We start from the raw sequence: 23,880 nt of genomic DNA, 5'->3' as shown, positions 1-23,880 counted from the left end.
GTCTACGTGTCGAAGTGTCCTTGAGCAAGATAATGAACCCCAAATTGCTCCCAACGGCTGTGCCATCGATCTGTGAGTGTATGTGTATATTTATCTGATGAGGTCAGGTGTCACCTTTTGTGGCATTTGTGTGTTGTGAAGCACTTTGAGTGGCTGAGTGGTTTTCTAGTGAGACTAGTAAAATGCTATATAAATGCAGTATATTTATATAAATGACTCATTCTAAGGTAACAAAACACAATTCTTTTTTTCTTATTTTCAGGTGATTATACATTGAAGAAAACATACTCATAATATTATAATCCATTTCTGCCAGTATGTCCTCCTAAATCCGACACACTGGACCTTTAATATTGGACAGGTCTACATATCCCTAGACACTGAGCTAAATGCTAAAGCGTCCTAACATCCTCCCAGTGACACAATGCTAACATGCTATGCTTAGCAGGTAATATAATGTCCACCATGTTCTCCATTTTAATTTAGCATATTAAGATTTTCTAATTAGCACAAAACAGAGAGCAGAGCTGAGGCTGATGGGATCTGTTTTGCAGATACTTGGACGTAAATCAACACTTGCACAAAAACATTTTTGACCTGATTCTGGTGCTGGATGAAAAATCAGAGAATCATCAAAGGGATTTAATTTCATCCAGAAGAGGGCATGACTAACAACACAACATGTTCATAAGCAACCCTACAATATTTGTCATCTATACTGGCAACCTGATTGTGGCACTGTTTATAGTGTATATATTGAATTGCATCATATTTGCATCTTACTATTATCTAATCCTTATATTTGGCACCTGCTGTTATGTTATTTTAGGCTTATTGTATGTTGCACTCTTAACTTTGTATTGCAACTGCTGCACAGCAATTTCACTCAGGATAAATGAAATTATATCCTAGCTTACCTTAACGACAACAATTTTTTTCCAGCTGAAAACACCATGTCTCACAAGGTAGGGTTCTTACTTTGGATGAGGAGAAGGCTGCAGCATGCAGGGAGAGGACGGACCCGCCAGCCTGTGTGGGTTCATAAGAGGAAACATGTATTAATATATGTATGTTAACCTGTTTCTGTAGTGTTATTGTTCAGCAGTTGTTCAGTGTAAATATGTGGTGCTCCCATTGCAAAGCATAAAAAAATACATGGTCCTGGAAAAATGCATTGGTGGACATGACCCCTTAGTCATTGAAATTCATCCTCTGTGGACTAAGAATACAACATTTCATGGCAATTCATCCAACAGTTGTTGAGGTATTACTGTCTGAACTGAAGCAGTGGACCTACCAACCAATATTCACCAATGTATATGGCTTGTGTGGCTGAAAGAAAAAGGAAAACAAACTTGATCTTTGCTCTGAGATGCAAACTCTGGTCTCTGGTATGGATGTCAGGGTGCTAGACCCTCGTCCAACACCTGGACATGTCTCTCATTCATCAGAGAAAGAGTGGTATAGAGAGGTTAGTAGTTCTCAACAGGCTTAAATAATTACAACCCAAACTGAACCAACCCCTCTGAGCTGAAGAGTGAACCCAGCCCATCCAAGATTATTGTTTATTTATTATTATTATTTTCCAACTGGTCCAGCCACAGGGTCCACATTTCTCCTTAGTTGTTAATTCATTGGTCATGTTGTCAAGCTAGTTCGCTGTATCTGTCAAGTAGCTGTCCATTAGTCACTCACTTTACAGCAGGAAACTGCACTTCAAAATAAAAGCTCTGTGCCAAAAATTCACTTTACTTAAAAATAAAGTCTGTGTTTTCAAACTTGACATGTTTGCAAGTCACTTGTGGTCCATTCAGGACGGGACCCAGGACCCATTTTTGGACCCGACCCACCAGTTGGGGACCACTGGTTTAAAATACTGATCCCAACCCCGCAAAAAACACTTGTCAGTTTCCCAAAGCCCAGGACACACCGGCTGAATGGCAGCACTAGCGGGTCCATGTCATTGGTCCGACATCCCATTAGTCCGACATCCTATTAGTCCAACTGTCCGCGGTGCTGAACGGCTCCCGGCGGGCGTATTTCTACCTTGATGGTGCGCCGCGACCAGCTCTGGGTCAGCTGGGAAAGGCCTGAGGCAAAGCAGGCTCACAGCTTATGTGTTTTCACTTTCTTTTTCATTTTAACCCACACCATGATGAACCAAGTGGTTTTTGTGCCTAAACCTAACCAGACCTTAACCACGGGGCATCATGATGATTTCAGAACAACAGGACTTTGGAACAATGGGTTTAACATGGTCGGAACAATGGGATGTCGGACCAATGGGCAGTTCCCGCACTAGCCATGCACGTCTCCAGGGGAAAATGAACCAGCTGGGTGGATCACCAGCTCTCCACATTGTACTTCCTGCCAGAGAAGCTCCCTGTTCTGGCCTGGAGGAAGAACAGAGTCCAACACGGAACCTGGCTGCTCCTCTCCTTCCCTCCCTGCCCGTCAGGCTCAGGTTGAGATTGAGAACTCTAGTTGAAAGTAAGGATGAAGTTATATTTATGAGAAGTTCAGGCATCTTGAGCCAATGTTAGGTGATTAACACTTTAATGAACAGGAACTCCAGTGTTTCAGTGAACGTCCACCAACAAGACTGACATTCAAAAGCCCTGTTACTGAACGTCTGACGACAAAGACACTCCTCATACTGCACATTGAAACATGCTTTGTTTCCACAAGAGAAATGTACTACTGTGTTTATTATGATGGGAAATATAAAAGCCTAATCCAAACATCCAATTTGTTACACAGCAGTTTACACATACACACTGACAATAACTCATCTCCTGCCTGTAGAGCCTGTCAGGGCAGCTCTGGTCTCTCAGCACCAGGACAGACTTTCATTGTCCCAGTGTCCACAGTGAGGTTTGTATTTAAATCAGCGGGCATGAGCAGCTGCCAAGGAGATAGTGTCCCATTCAGAAATGTTTCTACAAAGAGGACATCTTTAGACTGTGCGTATGAGAGCAGAACAACCTGTGATTCTTCCAAACAGAAATCTGATAGAAAATTATACTAACTAACTAAAACTCGCCCTGCATTCTCAGTTTGGTGCGCTTCATTTATTCAGCATGAAACTGTCATCTCTTGTCAATTATCACCACACTGAAGGCATTGTTTGAAATGTGTGAGAATCTGAACAGTATCAAAGGACCATGAGAGGGCAGAACGAGGGCTCTGAATAACTCTGGTCAAAACAGACATTCATGTTTAAATCAGGTCATCAACACCCACTGCTGGGAGGGCAACTTTTAAAACTTATTCCACTACAGATTATTAAATACATGCTCTAAAATGTAACGTGTAACATATGCAATATGATCACTCGGACTAGGGGGAGGCAGGGTGGGTAGTGGTTAGCAGAGTGTAATCTGCCAGTTAGCTCCGCCGGTAGCGCTCTGGATACGTCACCCCGTGTATTGTTCTGATTGGTCGTAGTGTTATCCAATTGTGTGCAGTGATATTTACAAATGCATGCTTGGTGCCGCCCCTCGAGTTGGGCCGTTCTCATTACTCATGGCCAGACCCTAAATCTTTCTAGATTTGGGTCTGGATTTCCAGGCTAGTTGTTATGCATCTTTTTGCAGTTTTGTGTCTCTTTAAGGTAATTTTGTGGGTTTTTTTGGTCATTTCATGTCAGAATAAATGTTGGCATTGTATGTTTTGTTTTTGCAAACCACAGATATGAACTATAGGCGGCATTGTGATGCACTGTTGCCTCACAGTAAGGGGATTCCAGGTTCGAACCCACCAGCCAGCTAGGGCCCCTCTGTGTGGAGCTTGCACGTTCTCCCCATGTCAGGTGGGGTACTCCAGCTTCCTCCCACAGTCCAAAGACATGCAGGTTAATTGGTGACTCTAAATTGGCCATAGGTGTGAATGTGAGTGTGAATGGTTGTCTGTCTCTATGTGTCAGCCCTGTGATGGTCTGGTAACCTGTCCAGGGTGTACCCTGCCTCTCGCCCAGTGTCAGCTGGGATAGGCTCCAGCCACGCAATGACCACCAACAGGATAAGTGGTTAGAGAAAATAACTGAATACTCAAACTAAGTATTCTAAATATCACTTTTGGAATACTTTAAAATTGTCTTGCAGAGCTATTTGTCTGGGTCTTATATTTTCATGCCAAGCACAAACGACAGTGTCCTGGTTGTGCATCTCCTCTGCCATTATTGTGTGGTTGGTGCACTGCACACACTTTCTAAAAAATCTGTTTATGAGAAATGAATTTTACAATATGTCTAAACTGCAAGCGAGCATCGCTATGCACCTGTATTACATCGTGTATAAAACATGTAGACTACCTGCCGCCTGTGCGCTTGACTGGAGACATAAACACTTAAAAGATGGGCGAGTATCATCTATCTTTTTATGTTTATACTTTTAAACAGAGAATACATGTTTTAAACTGTGATATTTACTGGAAATGACAGACAGTATAGCCAACACTACGCAGGTTGTTATTAACGATGATCATTTATCAGAGACTTCCTCAGGATCTCCCTCCAGTCAGCTGCCAGCTCTCTGCAGTTAGGTTTCTGCAGTTAAATAAGGAGGTGTTGTGTAGATAACTCCTTATTTCAACTTCACGAATCAGCTGTTTCTTGCTCATTGCGGAGTTTTTAAAGCAAGTGACAGAAATAACACGGAACATTCTGATAGAAAACAACAGCATCAAGGTGACGCTCAGTCATGTTGCATTCAGTTAGGACACGGTGTTAGAGCAAATAAAACAAAACAAAGTAATCCCTTTAATGAATACACTTACTCATATTTTGTCTTTTAAATATGTATCTTGTATCCTCTTCCTCCTCAACCCTGTCAGCACCTGCTAGACAACACAGCTCAGCAGACACCATATTATTCCACGTCACCGTCTGCCTGTGTCAGCTGTAGCGTCCCCTCAAAATGATATGTATCATGTCATACCACAAAACAACAATGTTGTAACCATACACAGACTCGTAGCAACATTGTCTGGTCTCATACACGGTATGTGGCACACATGAGGGTCAGTTTCTCCTTTGTCTCACATAACCAGTCTCGCACTGTGGAGAAAGATCTGGCTGAATTCCACACTAAGGAAAAAAAACTCTCTGGATTGTTTGTATTTCTTTAAACCAATCACAGTCGTCTTAGGCAGTGATAGTGTCAGGGGAAACTTGTTTTGGTGGAGAGGTGAGCGAGACAGGTCTGGCTATGTGAGAGTAGTTCCATGTAGCCACGGGGATTTTGGAAACGGTAACACAGAGGAAGAGTGTTACCATCTGAGAAAGGCGGCAACAATCTACATCCCATGAGCCAGACTAGTTTCTACTCACGCTGTAAAAATGACAAACGCAAATTGTCATAAACTGAAATAGACCCGCGAGTGTTGTTTAAGTGTTGAGCAGCCGACCATAAATCAACCTCAGTATTGCTCTGTCTCCAAACACAGGTACAATTTAGGTTACATTCATGGGATTGAGTGACATTAGCTAAATGCGGTAATGCTAACATTACTACATACTAGCCTGAAATAAGGTCGGTGGTCAACACAAGCTGAAGAGACTTTGATGTTCTGTTGTACGACATAAAATATGTCAGTAGAAGTCGCACTTGTGAATTTTAAAGCTTTTCTGTGTCTTAAAAAGGCAGTTGCTAACGAGTGGCTAAATGAGACAGCAAAACGTTTTGACGAGGGAACCAGGGCAAAGCTAACGTCTGCTTTGACCTACAGAAAAACATCATCCCTGGAGCACTCTACCCCCTTATGTTAGATGGTACATAAATATAAAAATATAAAGATACTGAATGATATTGCTCAATTGTGATAGCATAGTTAGCTAGCAAACAACATTTGACTTACTTTTTTAAACGGGTATGTTTCATTGTTAATATTCACTATGCCTCTATTCAGCTGTGGCTTTTGTGTTTGTCTTTTTCGTTAATGTGCTTGTGTTTTTCAAATCTGCACAGCATTTTTGGATGTACAATTTGTTTTTAAAAGGCAGAAAGGAGAAAATAACTCTGATGTCTGTCTTTTGGGACCCAAAACAACTAATACTTAGGTTAATTTACAAAGCCCTCTACTGGCCATTGTGACCTTTGTTCGTCTTGAGCAAAGGAGAAAGTCAGGTGACATTATTACAGAGACATAAGGTCCTCAGACGGTGGTCAGGGTGGATGGATAACTTTGGAGACTGCTGTTTGTTTCCAGTTTCCCCCTTACAGTCAGCATTGATTTGTTTTAACCATGACCGCGATCATTACCTGACCTTAACCAAGATGTGTTTTTGCTTAAACCTACAAAACCTTAACCATAGCTGTGTCAAATCAGAAAATTATTTACTTATTACGTTTAGTGTTGTAACGGTTTTGGAAGACACTTAAAAACGATGTTCTGCTGACAGGGCTTCACTTGTCGTGTAATTTGGATGATTTGTTTCAATAGAGTTATCTAATCTTGGGCTTTGAGACTACAAATGTAGAACAGAAAGCCTGCGATAGGAGATGTGGGCACTAACCAGGCAGGAAGAGTCTCATAAAAGATAATATCAGGCGCCATGGTGGCCTTGGGCTTTATTAAGGTGCTGATCTTGAACCAAAACGTCTCTGTCTTAAGTCCAGCCAGGGATCTTTATAGCACACAATTCCCCAGCTCTCTCATTCACTCACTTCCTGTCATCTCTCTCCTTCTGATTTCTGTTTAGGGCATACAAAAGCCATAGTTGCATTATGGGAAATGTCAAGTTTTCAAGCCACACCAGGGAGTAAAAGTCAGGATATATGGCCGTCTTTTATTAATGTTAATCTCTCTCAAGTCCCCGAGCAATACTAAATTGCTGCCGTGCCCCTTTAAAGTTTAATCCAAACAAACATACCAGACAGTTCAACATGTTGAATGTCAGTGAAGTGTATTAATAAGCAAAGCATACAACTTGACTCGGTGCTGGATGAGTATGAAAAGGTCATGCAAATATCATCCAGAACCAAACACCATGATCATGGATCTGATCATTTTAATATGCAAAGCTGTAATTATTAGCTTTGTATCCATGATATGATGTGAACTACTAATCCTGTCAAACCCAAACCACAAGGTGACGCGTCGCTGGAAGCTTCTTATGAATTATTAGGGCGTGTGTTCACATTGCATTTCTCTTTTGCAGAGAAGCATCGACAGAGAGCTGGGAAGTGTTTCATCTCAGTGTTTCATATGAAAAAGCGTTGCTGTATGCATGGGTTTTGTTTCTATGACAACAATATCTTGACATTACTAGTACATTCATAAATGGCGTTGGACTGTACCATTCAGTTATTTAAAACACCTTTTTCTCAGAGCAGCAGAGCGTACTTTGGGCATTCTGCTTAGGGAGACGGAGCAACAGAACGCCAGGCGGAGTGAATGGTTGTTAATTCATGTAGAAATAGAACACTCATTTTAGTATGGAGTGTGAGATTAGATTTATGAACGCAACCTTTGTAAGATAGGTAGCTAACTTAATGCTACGTCAACAGAGGGCTGACTACACAGTTGAGCCTTGCACAAGACTGTTATCTTAATCTCCCGCCCGCTCTCGTAGAAGATGTCCTGAAGAGACTTCTGCCGGCCAGCTACTTCCGGTTTAGCCTCGTGCTAACTTGAATGGGGATGCATTCATTTTCCATAACCTCTTATCCTGTTAGGGGTCGCGGGGGGGCTGGAGCGTATCCCAGCTGACACTGGGTGAGAGGCAGGGTACACCCTGGACAGGTCACCAGACTATCACAGGGCTGACACATAGAGACAGACAACCATTCACACTCACATTCACACCTACGGACAATTTAGAGTCACCAATTAACCTGCATGTCTTTGGACTGTGGGAGGAAGCTGGAGTACCCAGAGAAAACCCACGGTGACACGGGGAGAACATGCAAATTCCACACAGAAGGGCTCCCCCACCCTGGGGTTCGGACCCCCCAGACCGACTGGGGATGTAATGAGGAGAAAAAGTAGCCCTATAAAGTTTTAATTGGCGGCTCTTCCAGATTTTCCAAATGTCATTGGACCAAATTCAATGACAGGCACACAGAGGGCCAGTAAAGTGACAGACTTTTATCACACTGATTAGGAGTAGCGTTCCTAATTTGATTGTATTCCAAAGAATCCTGGCCCCGGTAGAGTATTTCTTGTACGCCGACTCCCACGCACAGCAAAGTTGAAACCACTCTACCTGTTCTTATGTGTTACTTAGCGTTCTGTTTTTCAGAATGTTTCCAATATGTTAGTACCAAAATGTTCAACACTCAATGTACCAACTCATGTTTATTATAATGACAAAAAGCTGTTGTTGCAGTGTATTTTTTCCTTTATAAGTCCCTCACACAGCTTAGAATAAGAAGAGGAAGAAGAATATTTTTGCAACACTGTGTACTCTGTTCTGAATGAAGTGCGATGACTCATTGATATAATTATCCGTGAAAGTATGAATGAATTTAGCAAAACAAACATTTAACCATCTCAGTCTCATACTCAAAAACTAATTATGAATGAATCGCCTGAAACCTTACTTCTAAAAACACAACTATTTCTGGTATGCAGGGTTACCCAACTGCCACTGTGAGGATGTCAAGAGGTCCCCCAGCATGGTCCATTTTCCCATAAGACCTTTGCTGTTTAATAGTGCTTCACTGATGAAATTAAGGGGCCAGCCAAAAGGCCACCATAATAACGTCTACAAAACAAATCACTTTGCTTCAGGCTGTAACCTCATTAGAACAATGCGTCGTGCTTGCTCGGAGGATGTGTCTGAGCCATGGCTGGCGAGGCAGGCAGGCAGAGATAAGCCCCACTGACAGTAGTGATAATGGGAGAGCAGGAATGATTGCCTGGAAAATAATCAAGCCGCAAGTATTTCAGGCGCATGATACCCTGTTCTCGTTTATTTGGCTATACTGATGCAGCAACTTCCCCCTCGGGCTTCAAGGTTATCTGGGAGATGATATGTAGGGGTCAAAACGTTTGTCTGATCTTCACACTGATCAGAGCAAGGTGCACTCACATTTCTTTTTCATTGAATTAACATAAGTGTCGCACAAATGCCAAACACTGACACTGTCTGTGATCATTTTGTACATAACTGCACATCTGTGTCTCATATTTTGACACTGTGCTCACAAATTAAACAAATGTATTAGTTCTGCTCAGAAAACCAGAACAGTTCACCAGCTCTGTCTCATCTCCTCTGACAGATCCCAGAAAGTTGGGTTACCAGACCTAGAACAAATTCATTTCCAGTGGCTCAGCGACACTGCAGTGACACCCAGTTATTACTATGGAAGTCAAACTACAATTTGAAGTCTCTTCACTTTTTGGGAAAGGAAACTGTAAACTTTGGTGATACCCAGCGTAAACTCACAGAATGTTTGGTACTGGGTTTCTGCAGATGCTTGAAAAGTTTGAAAATGCACTGAGTTCATTCATCTAAAAAAGGCTTTATCTGGTATTAAAATGGTATTAAAAAGTCTTAAAAATGCAAAGACACGGGAAGGAGGATTTTATGAATCTTTGTAGTAACTGCGCGCTAGCTGTCACTTAACCCTGGGCGACATGGGGAACTGCAAATTCAACAAAAAATAGCTGTTTATCCAAGATTTTACAGCATGACTTAAACTGGTACAAGTACGGTATAGGAGCCAGAATGTGTATTAAATCTCTGTATTCCAGTAGTAATCGGCACAGGGGTGGGTGTGGTTTCACATTATTTTACCTGTTCATTCACTGGCTAGGTGCAGTTTTGGCTCTGATATTTCCTGTTGACTGTAATCACATCACTTATTTGGTTTCACCTCATTTTGCTTTAGTTATTTAGTTGTTTGTTTAATAAATCATCATAAAATGCATCTTTGGACTTCAGCATGGATTTTATTCAATGAGTCACAATTACGAGCCTACTCGGCCTCTTAGCTGCTTTTTTCATTGATGGTACAGTCGCTACATAAAAGATTTTTCAGGCTCAGCACGATGGGGAATCAAGGTAGTAGAATCCCACATGCAGAGTGACAAACACGAAATCACCAATAAAACCCACCAACGAACAACAGGTATTTCCCTCCACCATGCCTCCCTCCTATCTCTCATACCAGCACCAAGGTCAGCGGCAACAAATCACCCAACAACCTGCAGTAGTGCGGCCTATCCAATGTGTCAAGACTCCGCAATTGTCCACATGGCAATAAAAAAGTCTTAAGAAGTCTTAAATCTAACTTGCCTGAAGCTGTAGGTGGGATTTTCTTGTGAAGTGTTATGCACACAGTTTGTATGATATCTTACCACCTAGCACCACTACCCACTCCCCTTCTGCTATTTGCAAGCCATTGTTTTACAAGGGCATCATCGCTGCATGCTTGCCACACCCAAGATGATTGTGGGGGTGCACAGGCATGTCAGGCGCTCATGACAGGTCAACAATGTGATGCAGAACTAATGTTTTGAGGAACTAACATATCAAAATGGAAATCTTTCTCAACAGTGTTCACTCAGATAGACAGTCTGTAGGTTTACAGAGTGGACAGATATTTGACAGGGATGAATAGAAAAACTGGAGATGCCTCTGAGCAGGGGCGTGAATATAGACAGTGACACAGGGCGACTGCAATGGGGCCCCGTGGGGTGAGGGCCCACAGAGAGAGTGGGTTCTTCCAACTAAATGTTAGACAGATAAAAGGCCCTTATGAGTACTATAGATTGCTACTTTAGAAATATGCCTGTGTTCTATATATGCCATTGAAATAGCAAACCCATCTCCATATACAGTATGTGATGATTATTTTTGGGTAATATGTATGTTGTTTTTATCCAATGTCAAGTCTCTATTTTATCATGTGACGATGAGATTATACAATAGCTAGTTTAGCGTGCCTTCGGGCCCATCATAACAGCGTGCACTGTTGCCACCTGTAACTCCTTTCCGCCTCTGCCTCCAAGACAAACAGAACAAATTGCCCAGCTGACGGTAATAAACCAAAAAACAAGTCAGTTAGAAAATATGACGAACACTGTCTTACTCTTAGGTTCTCAGTGAATACACCGGGAGATGAAGAGACGCTAGTGTGTAATTTATGTCTGAAAACTCTGGCAGCAGTATGACCCAACAAAAGACACTTAGAAATATTACACTCCAGTCACGTCAATAAGCCACTCGAGTTCTTTCAGAGAAAACTTTCTGAATACCGTCAGTGGGAACAAAGGGTAAAAGCTGTATCAGTGAAAAACAAAGCACTTGATATTTCAATACACAAGCTGAACTTGGCCCATGATAATGGAAGCTTCCAGACCTTTCTCTAGCTCTGTGGAGATTGGACTGGCTGCACAAGAATAAACTTAAGATAACTCTGACTTTTGGTCTCACGCATGAACTCCTGTCTCTTGGGTCAAAGTTTTGTGTTTGTTTGACCCGGCCATCCACCCCGACCATCTCCCTAAGCGGATATTGTTGCTCTTTATACTACGTGACTTGACTTCCTCCTTTACTCTAATCATGTGATGGGAGACAGCCTGCAGCACATTGGTCATGTGATCACAGCCTCCTGGCTCACGATTACGTGGGTTCAATACAGATTATGGTGTGTTGCTTTAGGTAGGCATACGTAAGAACAGTGAATGAGAACAACCTGTGATACCACAGCTGTATTAAAAGTAGGGCTGTCATAATAACACATTAATTTCGATTAATTAATCAGAAAAAATAATACATTAAAAAGAATAACACTGATTAATTGCGTTCTGTGGTGACCCTGTTCATCAGTGAAAGCCCCAGAGGCTTTGTCACATGATGGGGTCAGACGAGAAGACACTGCTTGGCCCTGTGAATGGCATGTTTACATGTAAAAAAAAAAACCCAGATGAAACTGTTGATAGGAGCATCGTTCTCTACAGTTTCTGCAGTAAGAAATTTTTATACTAACAGAGTACTAAAAGCCTGAAATATCACCTCAATGCAAAGCATTTAGCAGCGAATCCAGAGGTCCGAGCTAGCGCAGCCTCTGATGCTAGCATTAGCATGCAGCCTCGTCAAGCTACCCTTGACCAGGTGTTCAGATGCAAACTGAGTAAGTCTACCTGTGAATAGGTCCCTTGCAAAATGTATTGCAATGGACTGCAGACCAGACCGCCGTAGATTAATTAATCACAGAGCATGTAATTAATTTGATTTTTTTATAATCACTTGACAGCCATAATTAAAAGAGGGTAAAACTGTTGTTTGGACACATGTGGAATACGTGTCAAAGCTTCATGCCTCATGGTTTACACTGGCAGCGGCTGACGGACATCTGAGAGTTGGCATTGTTGAGAAATATGCCGCCAACTTTTCATGGTACCTTCTGATGCAGAAAACATAGATCATAGTGATGATACTGTGCAGGCCTTTGTTTCACTCTGCTGACTTCCTTTAGAGCCATCTGCAGGTATCTGTCCCATCTGTCCCATGGCAGATCTTCAAAAGTTTATTTTGTGCAACCAGCAGCAGACTGTTGCGAGGTAACCATTAAAACCATGCAAACACCAAATTCTTTTAGTTATGGGTAATTATATAACAGTTTCTGCTGAAAATAAAACAAGAGGAGTGACCACATTCGGCAGGGGGTGTGGAAAAGTGTTTGCATTTCCTGCATTCTGGTGAATTTTTGTGCACCAATTTATGGTGGAAATGTCTTTATTTATGTAAAAGATTTCAGGTGAAAGGTGTCAATTCAAAATATAAAAACATAATTGGATATAATGCAGTGAGGCTCTTGGGTGTTCTGAATTGTTGTCAGACCTCCGCCAAGGCCAAATGACCTATCTCACAATGTTAAAGAAAATGATGTGTTTGGATCCTCTCCAAATTTAATGGGTCCTCCCTCGGGCAATGCTACAGCCGTCCACTGAGTGTCATGAAAATCAGGCCAGTAGGTTTTATGTAACCGTGCTGTCAGACAAACAAATCATCGTAACCTTGGGGGAGGTAAATATAGCAAGTGAAAAAACAGTGATATATTTTATATTTAAGGGGACGAGGACACAGGGATAATAAACCCTATACTGTCAGTCACTATCATATACTATAGGGATGTTATCAATTACAATACAGGCAGATGTGATGCTGTGGTGACCAACACCAAAGAAAAGTTTCTCCCCTGGCACAGATTAAATCCTGAAAACTCACCTCTGTTCATCAGAATCACATATTTATAAGGAAAAACATCCTCTCATAAGATGGAACTTTCAACTTTGCCTCATTTAGTATACGCAGAACTATGAATATGCAAATGAGTGCCATCCCTCAGGCAGTCACCTGCAGCTCGAGCACACCTGCTCACCTTCAACTCTGTTCATCAAACCTCTGCTTGTAAACAGTAACATGAGTCTTTAGCTTGACTACGTCATCAAACAGCCAATAACAAGAAGCTAATATCAGACAAACCTCATTCCTTGGGGCGGCTGTAGGTTCGATTCCAGCCTGCGGCCCTTTGCTGCATGTCATCCCCTCTTGCTCCACCTTTCACGCTATCTGTCTTTCAAATAAGGGCAAAAGTGCCAAAAAAAAAAATCTAACAAAGATAAGCCTCACTCCTGACCGCCAGCTCAGCCCGTTTTCATTCTGAAGTCATCAGATACCAGCGCTCTGTCAGTGATTTCGATGCCAAAAGCCTTCTTTCAGAGCGGTATGATACATCGCCAGTTGGCTGGACAGCACCTTTCACGGCAGTATGATACGTTGCGTCAGTTTGAATCGCTCCCGGTAGAAATGTCAGATAAGGAGCTGGAAAGTCTGAATGGGTCCAACAAATCCTGGACTTTCACCTGGGAGGCCGGTGTTTGCTTCCCGTATGAATTTAGAGCCAAACCATGATGTTTTTTTCCTAAACCTAACAACGTGTTTTCTTGCCTATCCATAACCCTGTGCCTACATGACGTAAACAGACATGCTGTCCTGGAACAACAACAAACGCAGGAGGATACCTAATGTGTAATATGTGGACGTGAACAGCACTGACAAAGTGGCCATATGTGATGAGTTGGGATGACGACTCGTTGGCCAGTTCTGACAGGTTTAAGTGAAAATTAAACTTAACTTGCAAAACACTGATACATAGTCTGGCCTCTCCTCTGATACTGCACATGGGAGAAGTTTACCTGTTATTGTACTTTAACCCAAGCCATGATCTTTTTCCTAAACCCCACCAAGAAAGGGCGCAAACATCTTCCCACAGCTCCAATACCCTTTGTTTTTCTGTAGCGTTATGCTAATGATATGGAAAGCCCCATCCTGCAAGTTGATGAGATTTGTTCCTTAGATGTGTGATGTAACAAACCCTGCAAGTCTGAATCTGTGTTACTGAGACTGTCATTGGGAAACTGATAGCTCAACATTCTGTTTTGCTCTCTGTATGAGCCCCAAACACTTTCCAGAAATTAAAATCCAACTGGGGCCAATCAGGGATCTGCACTGTAGTTGATGACGTAAAATGCAGACTGCAGCTTGCAGAGGAGTAACGGCAACAATTAAACAAAAGCATGCATTCGCAGAGTTTTTTGGAGAAAAGACGTTTTCGCTGTTCTTCTGACTGGATTTGACAAAAGCCTGATTTATTAACTGACGCCACTGGTAATGAAGAAGATGTTCTCTGGTGTTTTGTTACACTGACTAGCGGGAGGAGTTTGTCCGTCAAGGCGAGTACTCTTGTCCACTGAGTGTTTGGGGTGGCATCGAGTCCAGACTGATATAGAGAGCGAAACAGAATGTTGAGCTCACATTGTCAGGATGGTCCTCCCAGGCTACGAAACTGAAGTTCCAATGCGAAAATGTTCCGTTGTGGTGCTTAATGCTTATTTTGCTCGTGATATGTCTTGTAGCATCTCAAAAACACGATACAGACAAGCTGACAATGTCCAGAGCTTTGTTTTCTCTTTAACTTTTATAACCCTGAATGTTCCCAGAAACAATCCTTACCATGATCACAGGTTGTGATATGAAGATTAATCAGGCAACTATTGTGTTCTCAGATTGTGAGCAATTATTTTTTCATGTAAAACATCTACAGCCAGAATCTTACCTTTGACCCATATAAAACATGCTTATGCAAATCAGCTTCTTCCAACTCCTGAACATCACAAAATCAAATCAATGCAATCAACCAGAGAGCTAAAATTACATATCCATACCCTTAAATCACACCTTAATGACAGCGATGCTCTTTTTTTCCTGTCTCAGACAAGCAGCCCTGCTCCATCTGTCTTCCAACATAGATCACACCAATCCTCACATCCCTTCATTGGCTCTCACACCCATCTCCTGACTCGACTAGCCTTTTCGATGCAGGATCTATTTGTGTCCTCTGTATTTGTATATTTGTCCTCTCTGTTCAGAGCTGTAAATGCATTTCTTATTTTTCTGTATCTGTATCCTGTGAAGTATGGTGTAACTTTGGTTTAAAAGATGCTGTATGACTAAAATCCTACGTCAACCTGTCCAACAGGATATTTTTTCCTCTGAGAACAACAACATTGAACTGCCAAAAACATTAAACTGAAGTTTCTTCCTCTGATCACAGACAAACCCTCCAGAATGCTCAGATCATCAGACACTGGTCTCTTAACTGTGCCCATGATAAGAAGTAAAAAAAAAGCCTATAACCATGAACTTTGTTTAAAAAAAAAAGCCCCTCTCACCCCTCAAAGGTGCAAAATGGTTCACACAGAAAGCGTTTTGCAGGTTGCAAAACATGAGTTGCACCACACTGCCTTGTTTTTTTAAACTGAATGTCTCTCATGAAAAAACTTCTTTTTGCTGCACCTTTTTATTGTTGCCAGGCAACCACCCCATGAGGCCCCGATCACAGAGAAAGTGTTTTATCAGCTGGAGGCGGCTTTTTTAAATTGTTTTGAGAATGATGCTTTTTGCTCGCGTTTTTTGTGTTGCGACGCACCTTGTGATTCTGCACTAGTCTTGGCATTTTTGCCGGAGCGCTGTGAACTCCTGGAGTTGAAAAAACTTCAACTAAAGCAGAAAAATGCCCCATGTCATCTCTTTTTTTTGTCATCTTATTCCTGTTGTCCAGTCAAATGATTTGAGAGGCGGGCCTTCTGTGGTGGTCACGACAACAAGTTTACAGTTGGTAAACAATGGAGGAGAAACTGGTTGTAGTGGTTGCTGGATACCCAGAGCTATACGGTCCTATGACAAACAGCAGGTTGTCAAACTGCCCCCAAGTCATCCTAAAATATGCCTGGAAACGGCCATCATCAAGGAGAAGCTCCTGGACCAACTGGTGGTGCTCCCTGTGGTACTCTAAAATGTTGAGGCAGAGACACTTGCTGTAGCTCTGGTTGAGGGTGAGAGGCTGTCAGTAAATAGTGTGTTGGGCACAGGGAAACAGAGATCTGTGTGGGTACATGAGAGCCTAAAAAAGAGGGTGGATCACAGGGAGTACCACCAGTTGGTCCAGGAGCTTCTCCTCCATGATGGCTGTTTCAAGTGCTGTACTTATATGCTTCCACGCCTGCTGTTTTCTATTGAGATCCATTGTGTACCAACTGTAAACTTGTTGCCATGACCACCACAGAAGGCCTGCTTCTCAAATCATCCAATTGGACAATTGGGAAAAAAAGCGGAGATGATGATCACTTTAACATTCTGAAAAGTTGAGGTTTTTTTCAACTCAAGGAGTTTAGAGCGCTCCGGCAAAAACACCAGTTGCCTAGAGTTCAAAAACACAAGGCACGTAGCAATGCAAACAGCATTGTTAACAAAACAGCGAGCAAAAAGCTTAATTCTTATTATTAACAATTACAAAAAGTCGCCTCCAGCTGCTAAAACGGATTATGTGTGATCGGGGCCTTAGTCCGCCCCTGCAGTAGGATTCCTCTCTAAGTGGAGCACCAACTACACTGCCATGTCTTTCCCTGAGACACAGAAATCAGGGTTCCAAAATAGAAACAAAGAGAAGCAAAATTCAGAAAGTGCATTAGAAAGACATGGATCAAGAGAGGAAGGGTAGAAGGCCCACAGAGACTTAACTTAAACTTGAATTTTACTTTTACTGTACTGTACGAGGGCTTGTTTTGTTGAGTATTCTGTTTCCTATATAATTCAGTTAACTCCAATCTCCATGTCACTTAATGGAATATCTCTACAAACAGGCATGGCATCTGTAATCTAATCCGCAGCAGGGAGAAGTGGGCTGAAATGATCATAAATCATACAGCAGAGTGGAACATGTGGTAAGTGGCACTGACTCTGCTAATGCTGTATTGTTTTTCAGCCTCAGATGTTGATGTTATTCAAATGACTATTTCAACAATCAGTGAATTTATTTCCCTCCTAAGGCTCAACGTTTGCAGCATATTTGAAATTCAAATCAAAACTCTGCGCTGTTAGCATCAAAGGTGAACCATGTCCAAGGTCAGTTTTCATGCATTAAATTTATTCCCTGATAACACTTCATTTAAGCATGCTCGTGGTAGGTAATAAAAATGGCTGTACTCCATTTCTTCACCATTAAAAACTGATTATCTTTGCTCCAAATTATCCACAATTTCACTGTAACATGTGTGAAACGTAACCTTATCAGATCCTGCTGATTCTGGTTCCTTCTCTTGGGTTGATTCAAACACTTTTTTTTTCCATTTCCAAATTACACACCTACACAGCACAGTCATCTCTACACCGTGTTTGAAGAACTGGGTCAGTGACTGCTGACAGACACTGGGTTACAGAGCTGCATGTCAACACAGCTACTACACTCCACTGCTGGAGTGATACTGAAAAATCACTACAAGATACAACCTGTGATGTGACTTTTTTTTAAGGTTTTAAAGAGACGACTGTGAAAATGATGAGAGAATAATAAAATGCTGTCAGAGAACAACACATTTAGTCAGAAACTTGGCTTTCCCAACATGTCAACAACCAGCAGGTTCGACACAGCTCAGTTTGGCATGTTATGGTCAACATGAGTTACTGTATGGATGATTCAATAAAGAAATAAATGTCGAGGGGTGACAACCAACCAGTACATCACATCCACTATGTTGACTCTCCGACAACAATAACAACACATTAATGACCACTTTCAATGACGTCACAGCGACAACCTTGTGATGACTGAGCGATGACCCATGACCAGCCGCACATTATCTCATGTCACAGCCCATATCACACACATGGGTTGTTTCCCAAAGGGGTAGGTCGTATGTCACAAGATAATTAAGGTATCCAAACACACTTTCATCATACCTTCTTATTTTCTATATATAGCTGAAGTTAACGCCAGCTTTACCTCATGCTCTGCAAAGGACCTCAGTTAAATAAAATCTACTTTATACAGTAAAATCAAACTGGCACATTTTAATGTACGATGTTAACACCAGACAAAATGCACCAGCAAATACTGAGTATATATCGAAGCACTTCCATCCATACTAAACATTACAGAGAGTAACTATGGTGGATCTGGACTGTGCAGTGATGCAGGATTGAACCCTATTGGTGATACTTATGATAAAAACAAAATATAATTTATCTTCTGAGAGGATCAGCTCTTGCTGTGGTGACTGTATGGAAAATAATGTGACGTGCAGGGTATTGATTTTGCCGCGTAACTCGGACAACTGCTCCCCCATCATTTTACCCTGCAGGGCACACTCTCCATCGGCACGCTCCACAGCAGACATCCCTCACGTCCTACTCTGCCTCAGTCCGTCTGTCATTGAGCTGTGAGAGTTTCTGTCGCAAACACACACAACTCTGCTGATCAAACGGCAAGTTCGTCTCTTGTTCATCACGTTGTCAATAAAGGAGTCATACATTTTAATATTTAACTGTACTAGAATATGCAGGAAGTATCCCAAATCTGACTGTCTCTCTCTGCCTGGTGTTTGATGTCTGATGATGTACTGGATTAAACTGCACCAACTATTCCCATATTATATGTGTGCGAATCCTTCCACAAATCCAAATTTGCAGTGTTGAAAACAGCCAACGCATGTTCAGGATGAAGGGTTGACAAAGCGTCCTACAACGTCAACAACCAACGTCAACACCCAGGGTACCTGGCACGTCGTATCTGAACGTGGAAAATTCATAACAAAAAGTTGAATTTTGACAAGGTCGGACTGAGAATGTGATGTTAAGTAAGTAGTCTCTATATACAGACTCTACATTCAGTGAATGTAGAGTCTGTAGGCAAACCCCGGAGATCTTGCCTCCGGAAGAAGAGCGGAAGAGCCCTGGTTTCCGGTTGTAGGCTGTTTGTAGTCCGCGTGATATTGACCAATCACGTTTGAGCCGGCTGCAGTTGTTGCCAGGTTAAACGGTCCGTGCGGTGAACTAACGAGGCGGAACATAATTGGCGTCACTGCAAACTCTGAGTCCATCGCAATAGAGTGTGCCAGGGCTGACGTCAAAACCCGGAAGTTTAGCATCGCGCTGGTTCCCGGAAGAGAAAGTGAATGTGATTTTTGCATTGCGTTTTGGATTATGTCAGAAAATAAGCTCTGTGGCTAACACAAGTTTATGATACTTACAGGTTTTGTTCAGCGAGACAATCTTCACATATGAACACCTTTCATACTGCATTTGAAGCTTAAATGCGATCGCCAGAAGTAAAAAGCTAACGTTAGGCTTTAACGGACTTCATGACTACTCCACGGTCGCATGACTCTTGACGTCACCGCCACTAAGCTTTCAACTGATTTCTGCCGCTTTATTTTAAAAACATTGTATAATGGGGAAATCGGACTGTTTAAGCTAAATAAGAAGCTGTAATGGCGGACTGCCAGCACTCTCGCCTGTTCGGGGGTGATGACGTTTAATGTCCCCGACAGGGTTTGTAGTCGTATTGAGCATCTTGTCAGCAACCGCCTTTTTTACGACACGTAAAAACTTATATATAATAAAACCTTATTTGAGGCATTTTACCAAAATCCCATTCAAAAAACGTACTGACTTTTAGACGAGAGAATTGGAAGTGCTAAAAGCGCTAACGGAGTTCTGGGTTTACTGGCACACTCTATGTTTCAGCATATTTACTTACATATAAACGGAAGTTGGAAACGGAAATTCGCCTCCTCCGCCCAACTGTAAAGCACTTTGGTTGGCCGTTGGCTGTTTTAAAGGTGCTATATAAATAAAGCTGACATTGACATTGACAAATCAAACCGGAATGCCAAAAAATCGGGGGTCTGCCCCCAGAGGCTCTATCGCCGTCTGCCGGAAGTCAGACGCCAAATACAGCCGATGGGTTCCGAGAATGCCTGCTAAGTAATGTCAATGTAAGTAACAAGTGCTGTAGCTTGTGATTGTACAACCACACAAGTCACTTTTAATCAAGTGATCGTGTAAATCTCCTCTTTGTAAGTACATTGACCAGGCTGGGCTAAATTTGAACTGACAAACAGCAGCTGACTCCTGGTGTGCTGGAAAACAAAACCAATAAAGCCAAAGTCAAAGAAAGACCTGTGAGCAGTCAAAAATAAACTGAAAAGCCTGAAGCCATGCATTTGTCAAATAGGGCCTTTTTTTATTAGCCTACTGACTGAGCATGCATTTACTTTCACTTTTTAATCTGGCTACAGTTAGTGTTGCAGTGTATTAAACATTGACATCTACTACACATGTTTAGTATTTTTTATTCTTTCATTGACTTTACATCATCAGCAACTGTGTTAGGAAGTCACTGACAGTATTCAGTTGTATTTTTTAATCTCCTGGAATAAATATCTGATATAGGCAGTCAATTACCATAAAATGTTCAGCTGTGTCACCTCTATAGGATGTTATTGTATCTCCAGTGTCTTGTTGATCGTGTTGTGCACAGCGTGACCGCATGTTAAGTCCTGCTTATTCACCTGTGACAGCAGAACAAGGAGGGCTGCACACAGGGAGGAGGGCTGCCCCGTTAAATGTAAAGGTCAAACCATCAAAGGGTCCACGTGTTGCTCAGGAACTTAAGAAGGATAGGATGTGCAGGCCCTTCTCGACTAATCCTTATAATGAGAAGTTCACGTCAACTTTTCCAGGCGGCACTCAAACCTCAGCGTGTAATTTGAAGGCTGGTAACAAAGACATGCTTGTTTGTGGATACAACACAGGAAAAGGATCAGCCCAGGTTAATGAGTACAAAATGAGCTTTCTTCCACTAAACGCTGGTCGAGGACATTCTCGTGGGACTGTAACAAGTCTGCTATACTGCATATATACTTACTTTTATACTGCATGCATAGTAGTAATATTATTTAAATAGTTCATGAAAGTTTAGAGCTGCAACTAATGAATATTTTCATTATCAAATAATCTGCCTATTATTTTCTTGATAAAATGTTTTGTCAATAATGTGTCAGAAAATAGATAAACATGCCCTGTGTAATTTCCCAGGGCCTGTGGTGACATCATTTTATCCGTCCGACAGTCCATTAATCCAAAGATATTCAGTTTATCATCATGTATGACAAAGGAAAACATCAAAGTCTCACATTAAAGACGCACAAAATCTTTGCTAATTCATTTTCTGTCGATAAACTAATCGATTAATCATTGAGGCTCTATAAAGATTAATAAAATGCAACCACTCACCACATATCTGAGGGCAGACTGAAAAAATTTAATGAATACCCAACCTTTAATATGAGTTATTGTCGCATTAAAGGACAACTTTGCTGATTTTCCAACTCATTCTCACTCCGACCTCGTCACATATCACCGTTTGGTCATTGACTTTCCATGTCCGGATACCACATTAAAGGTACCCTGGGTGCATTGGTTGTTGACGTCCTGGGACACTGTGTCAAGTTCTGCCTGTTACATGCGTTGTCTTCTTTCAAAATAAGTTTACATACAGGGTCTTTCAAAATGATTGCACTAAGCCAGTGCAACACCGCGAATTTATGTTGTTTTTTTTTCCTTTAACAACTACGCACGAGGTTGGGTTTAGGAGAAAAGAACAGAGTTTTCCTTTATACTCCTGCGGGACGTGAACACCACTCTCCCGCCCGCGAATATGCTTTTCGTAGGTGGTATCTGGGAAAAATTTGCAAAAGTCCCGCCCTCAAGCGCTAGGATTGGACAGGTAGCCTGTCAGTCAAACTTGCACCCCAGCCAGAGCTACGTCATCATTCCTTCATTCATATCTTCTCTACAGCCAGTCTGCCGCTGTTACTTAGAAATGAAAATGTATGTCAACTTCGCCTTCACGCACCAAACAGCTGTAACGAAATTGTGAGGCCAGAGAGAAATGTTGATTCGTTTGCCTTTGTAATCTTGGATATTTCTATAAAAGAGAAATGTTGATTCATTTGTTTGCTCTTTTGTTTGATCATTAGGCTGTGTTAATAGGCCTACGTTGTAAATAGTTCATTGTTCTTCTTAATTACGCCATTACTATAATTTAATTATGTAGAAATTATTTATATATTGAATAATTACTTGCATTGCTATAATTCCATTATGTAGAAATTATTTATATATTGAATAATTATTCTAATGTGCTTGGCTTAGACCTAGGCTATTTGAATTGTGGTAGGTGATCAGATCAGCCCGCACAGCATTGCAAAACTGGATAATATCATGTCAGATCAGACTGAAGTCAAACTAGTAGCCTACATCATGGATATATATAGAACACGGCCTACACAGTCCAACTTCTGCATCACAATCATGGGTAGAAGGGTGGAAAAAATTAGCACTCTCAAATTTTTATTAATATTACATCAATGTGTTCCACCTAGGGACATATTGGCTTCCACACAGTGAGCCAAGCTGTGAGGAGCGGCTGGCTTCCTCCCTGTCCTCTTATAGGGGTGGTCACACACGCCAATCAGAGAAATTTGTTTGACTAATGTTAGTTTAATAATAAATATTCATTACAATCTCCTTACAATCACAGTCTCCTTCCCTGCGATGAAGCGCGAGCCGGCAGGGAAGCGCGAGCGAGCGATGCAGTCACGTGACGGATTTTGGCCTTTTTGGATTGGATCAGGGACTTAACCAACGTGATTGGATAATCTCCGGCTATCCCCTCATTAATAATCATGATTTTCCCGGATTCCACCTACGAAAGCTCCCGCCCGCCCCACTCAGACCTTTACCACCTTAACCTTCCTTCTTGTTCCGCCCGTTTCCCCCTGACACCACTGAGCGCTATTAAAATATGACGGTGACTGGCAGCGTATCATGCCAACGTTAAAGGATGGCTTTTTTTGTTGGTGTCTGACGCTCCAAGTCACAGCCCAAGCACCGGATTTCGATGCCTTTGGAGTGAGCTAGGGTTGGATTTTCAACCAGGTCTGTGTCACTGTGGTTAATGCAGTGTGTACAGATAAATGGTGTTTGCCTTTCCCCTATTCAGCACCAGGAACTCCCCTCCCACCCTGTGAGCAAAAGTTAGCAACAAGACATTTCAATTAACCTGTTACACATCCTACAGCGGATTTTGACTGGCAAGAAAACCATTAATCTGCACACACTGTCCACAACACAGTGATACAGACCTGGTTGAAAATCAGCAAAGTCTCCCTTTAGAATAAGTATTAGTCTCATTATGAAGTCGTAATATCTTTATGTCTTAAAGAGCATGAGCTGTGGGTTTGAAGAAAGCCGATCACCAGAATAAATGCTGGCATTGTGCGTTTCTGCAAACCACTGACATGTCTTGTGTTTGTTCGTTCTAGAGTCCAGGCTGAAGCTTTTGCAACCAAAGGCCCTGAGACTCTGGAATGACCTGCTCGAGGATATAAGGCTGTCTGAGTCACCGTCTTCGTTGAAGTGTCTCCTAAAAACATACCTCTAACAGAAAGCATCTCCTGATTTTATCTGAACTTTCTATTTTATTGCTATCTTATTGATTTTATTTCCTATTTATTATCTTA

General features: G+C 41.8%; 1 protein-coding gene across 2 annotated transcripts in view; it reads right to left on the bottom strand.

The window, feature by feature from the left end:
• nme7 (NME/NM23 family member 7) overlaps positions 1 to 23,880 on the bottom strand; it is an 84,562-nt gene that overhangs the window by 2,716 nt on the left and 57,966 nt on the right. Inside the window, exon 11 of one of the 2 annotated variants that reach the window (XM_078168569.1) lies at positions 918 to 1,029. In XM_078168569.1, the coding sequence (XP_078024695.1) occupies positions 919 to 1,029 (111 nt within the window). In that variant the 3' untranslated portion in view covers position 918. Of the gene's footprint in view, positions 1 to 454; positions 1,030 to 23,880 lie in introns of those variants that run through there. The other variant, XM_033622538.2, reaches the window with a different exon arrangement.

Source organism: Epinephelus lanceolatus, chromosome 6 (genome assembly GCF_041903045.1).
Source record: "Epinephelus lanceolatus isolate andai-2023 chromosome 6, ASM4190304v1, whole genome shotgun sequence".
In the NCBI taxonomy this organism is placed as follows: Eukaryota; Metazoa; Chordata; class Actinopteri; order Perciformes; family Serranidae; genus Epinephelus; species Epinephelus lanceolatus.
Note: the sequence above shows the minus strand (reverse complement) of the source record. Positions and strands in the feature narration are given on the sequence as shown.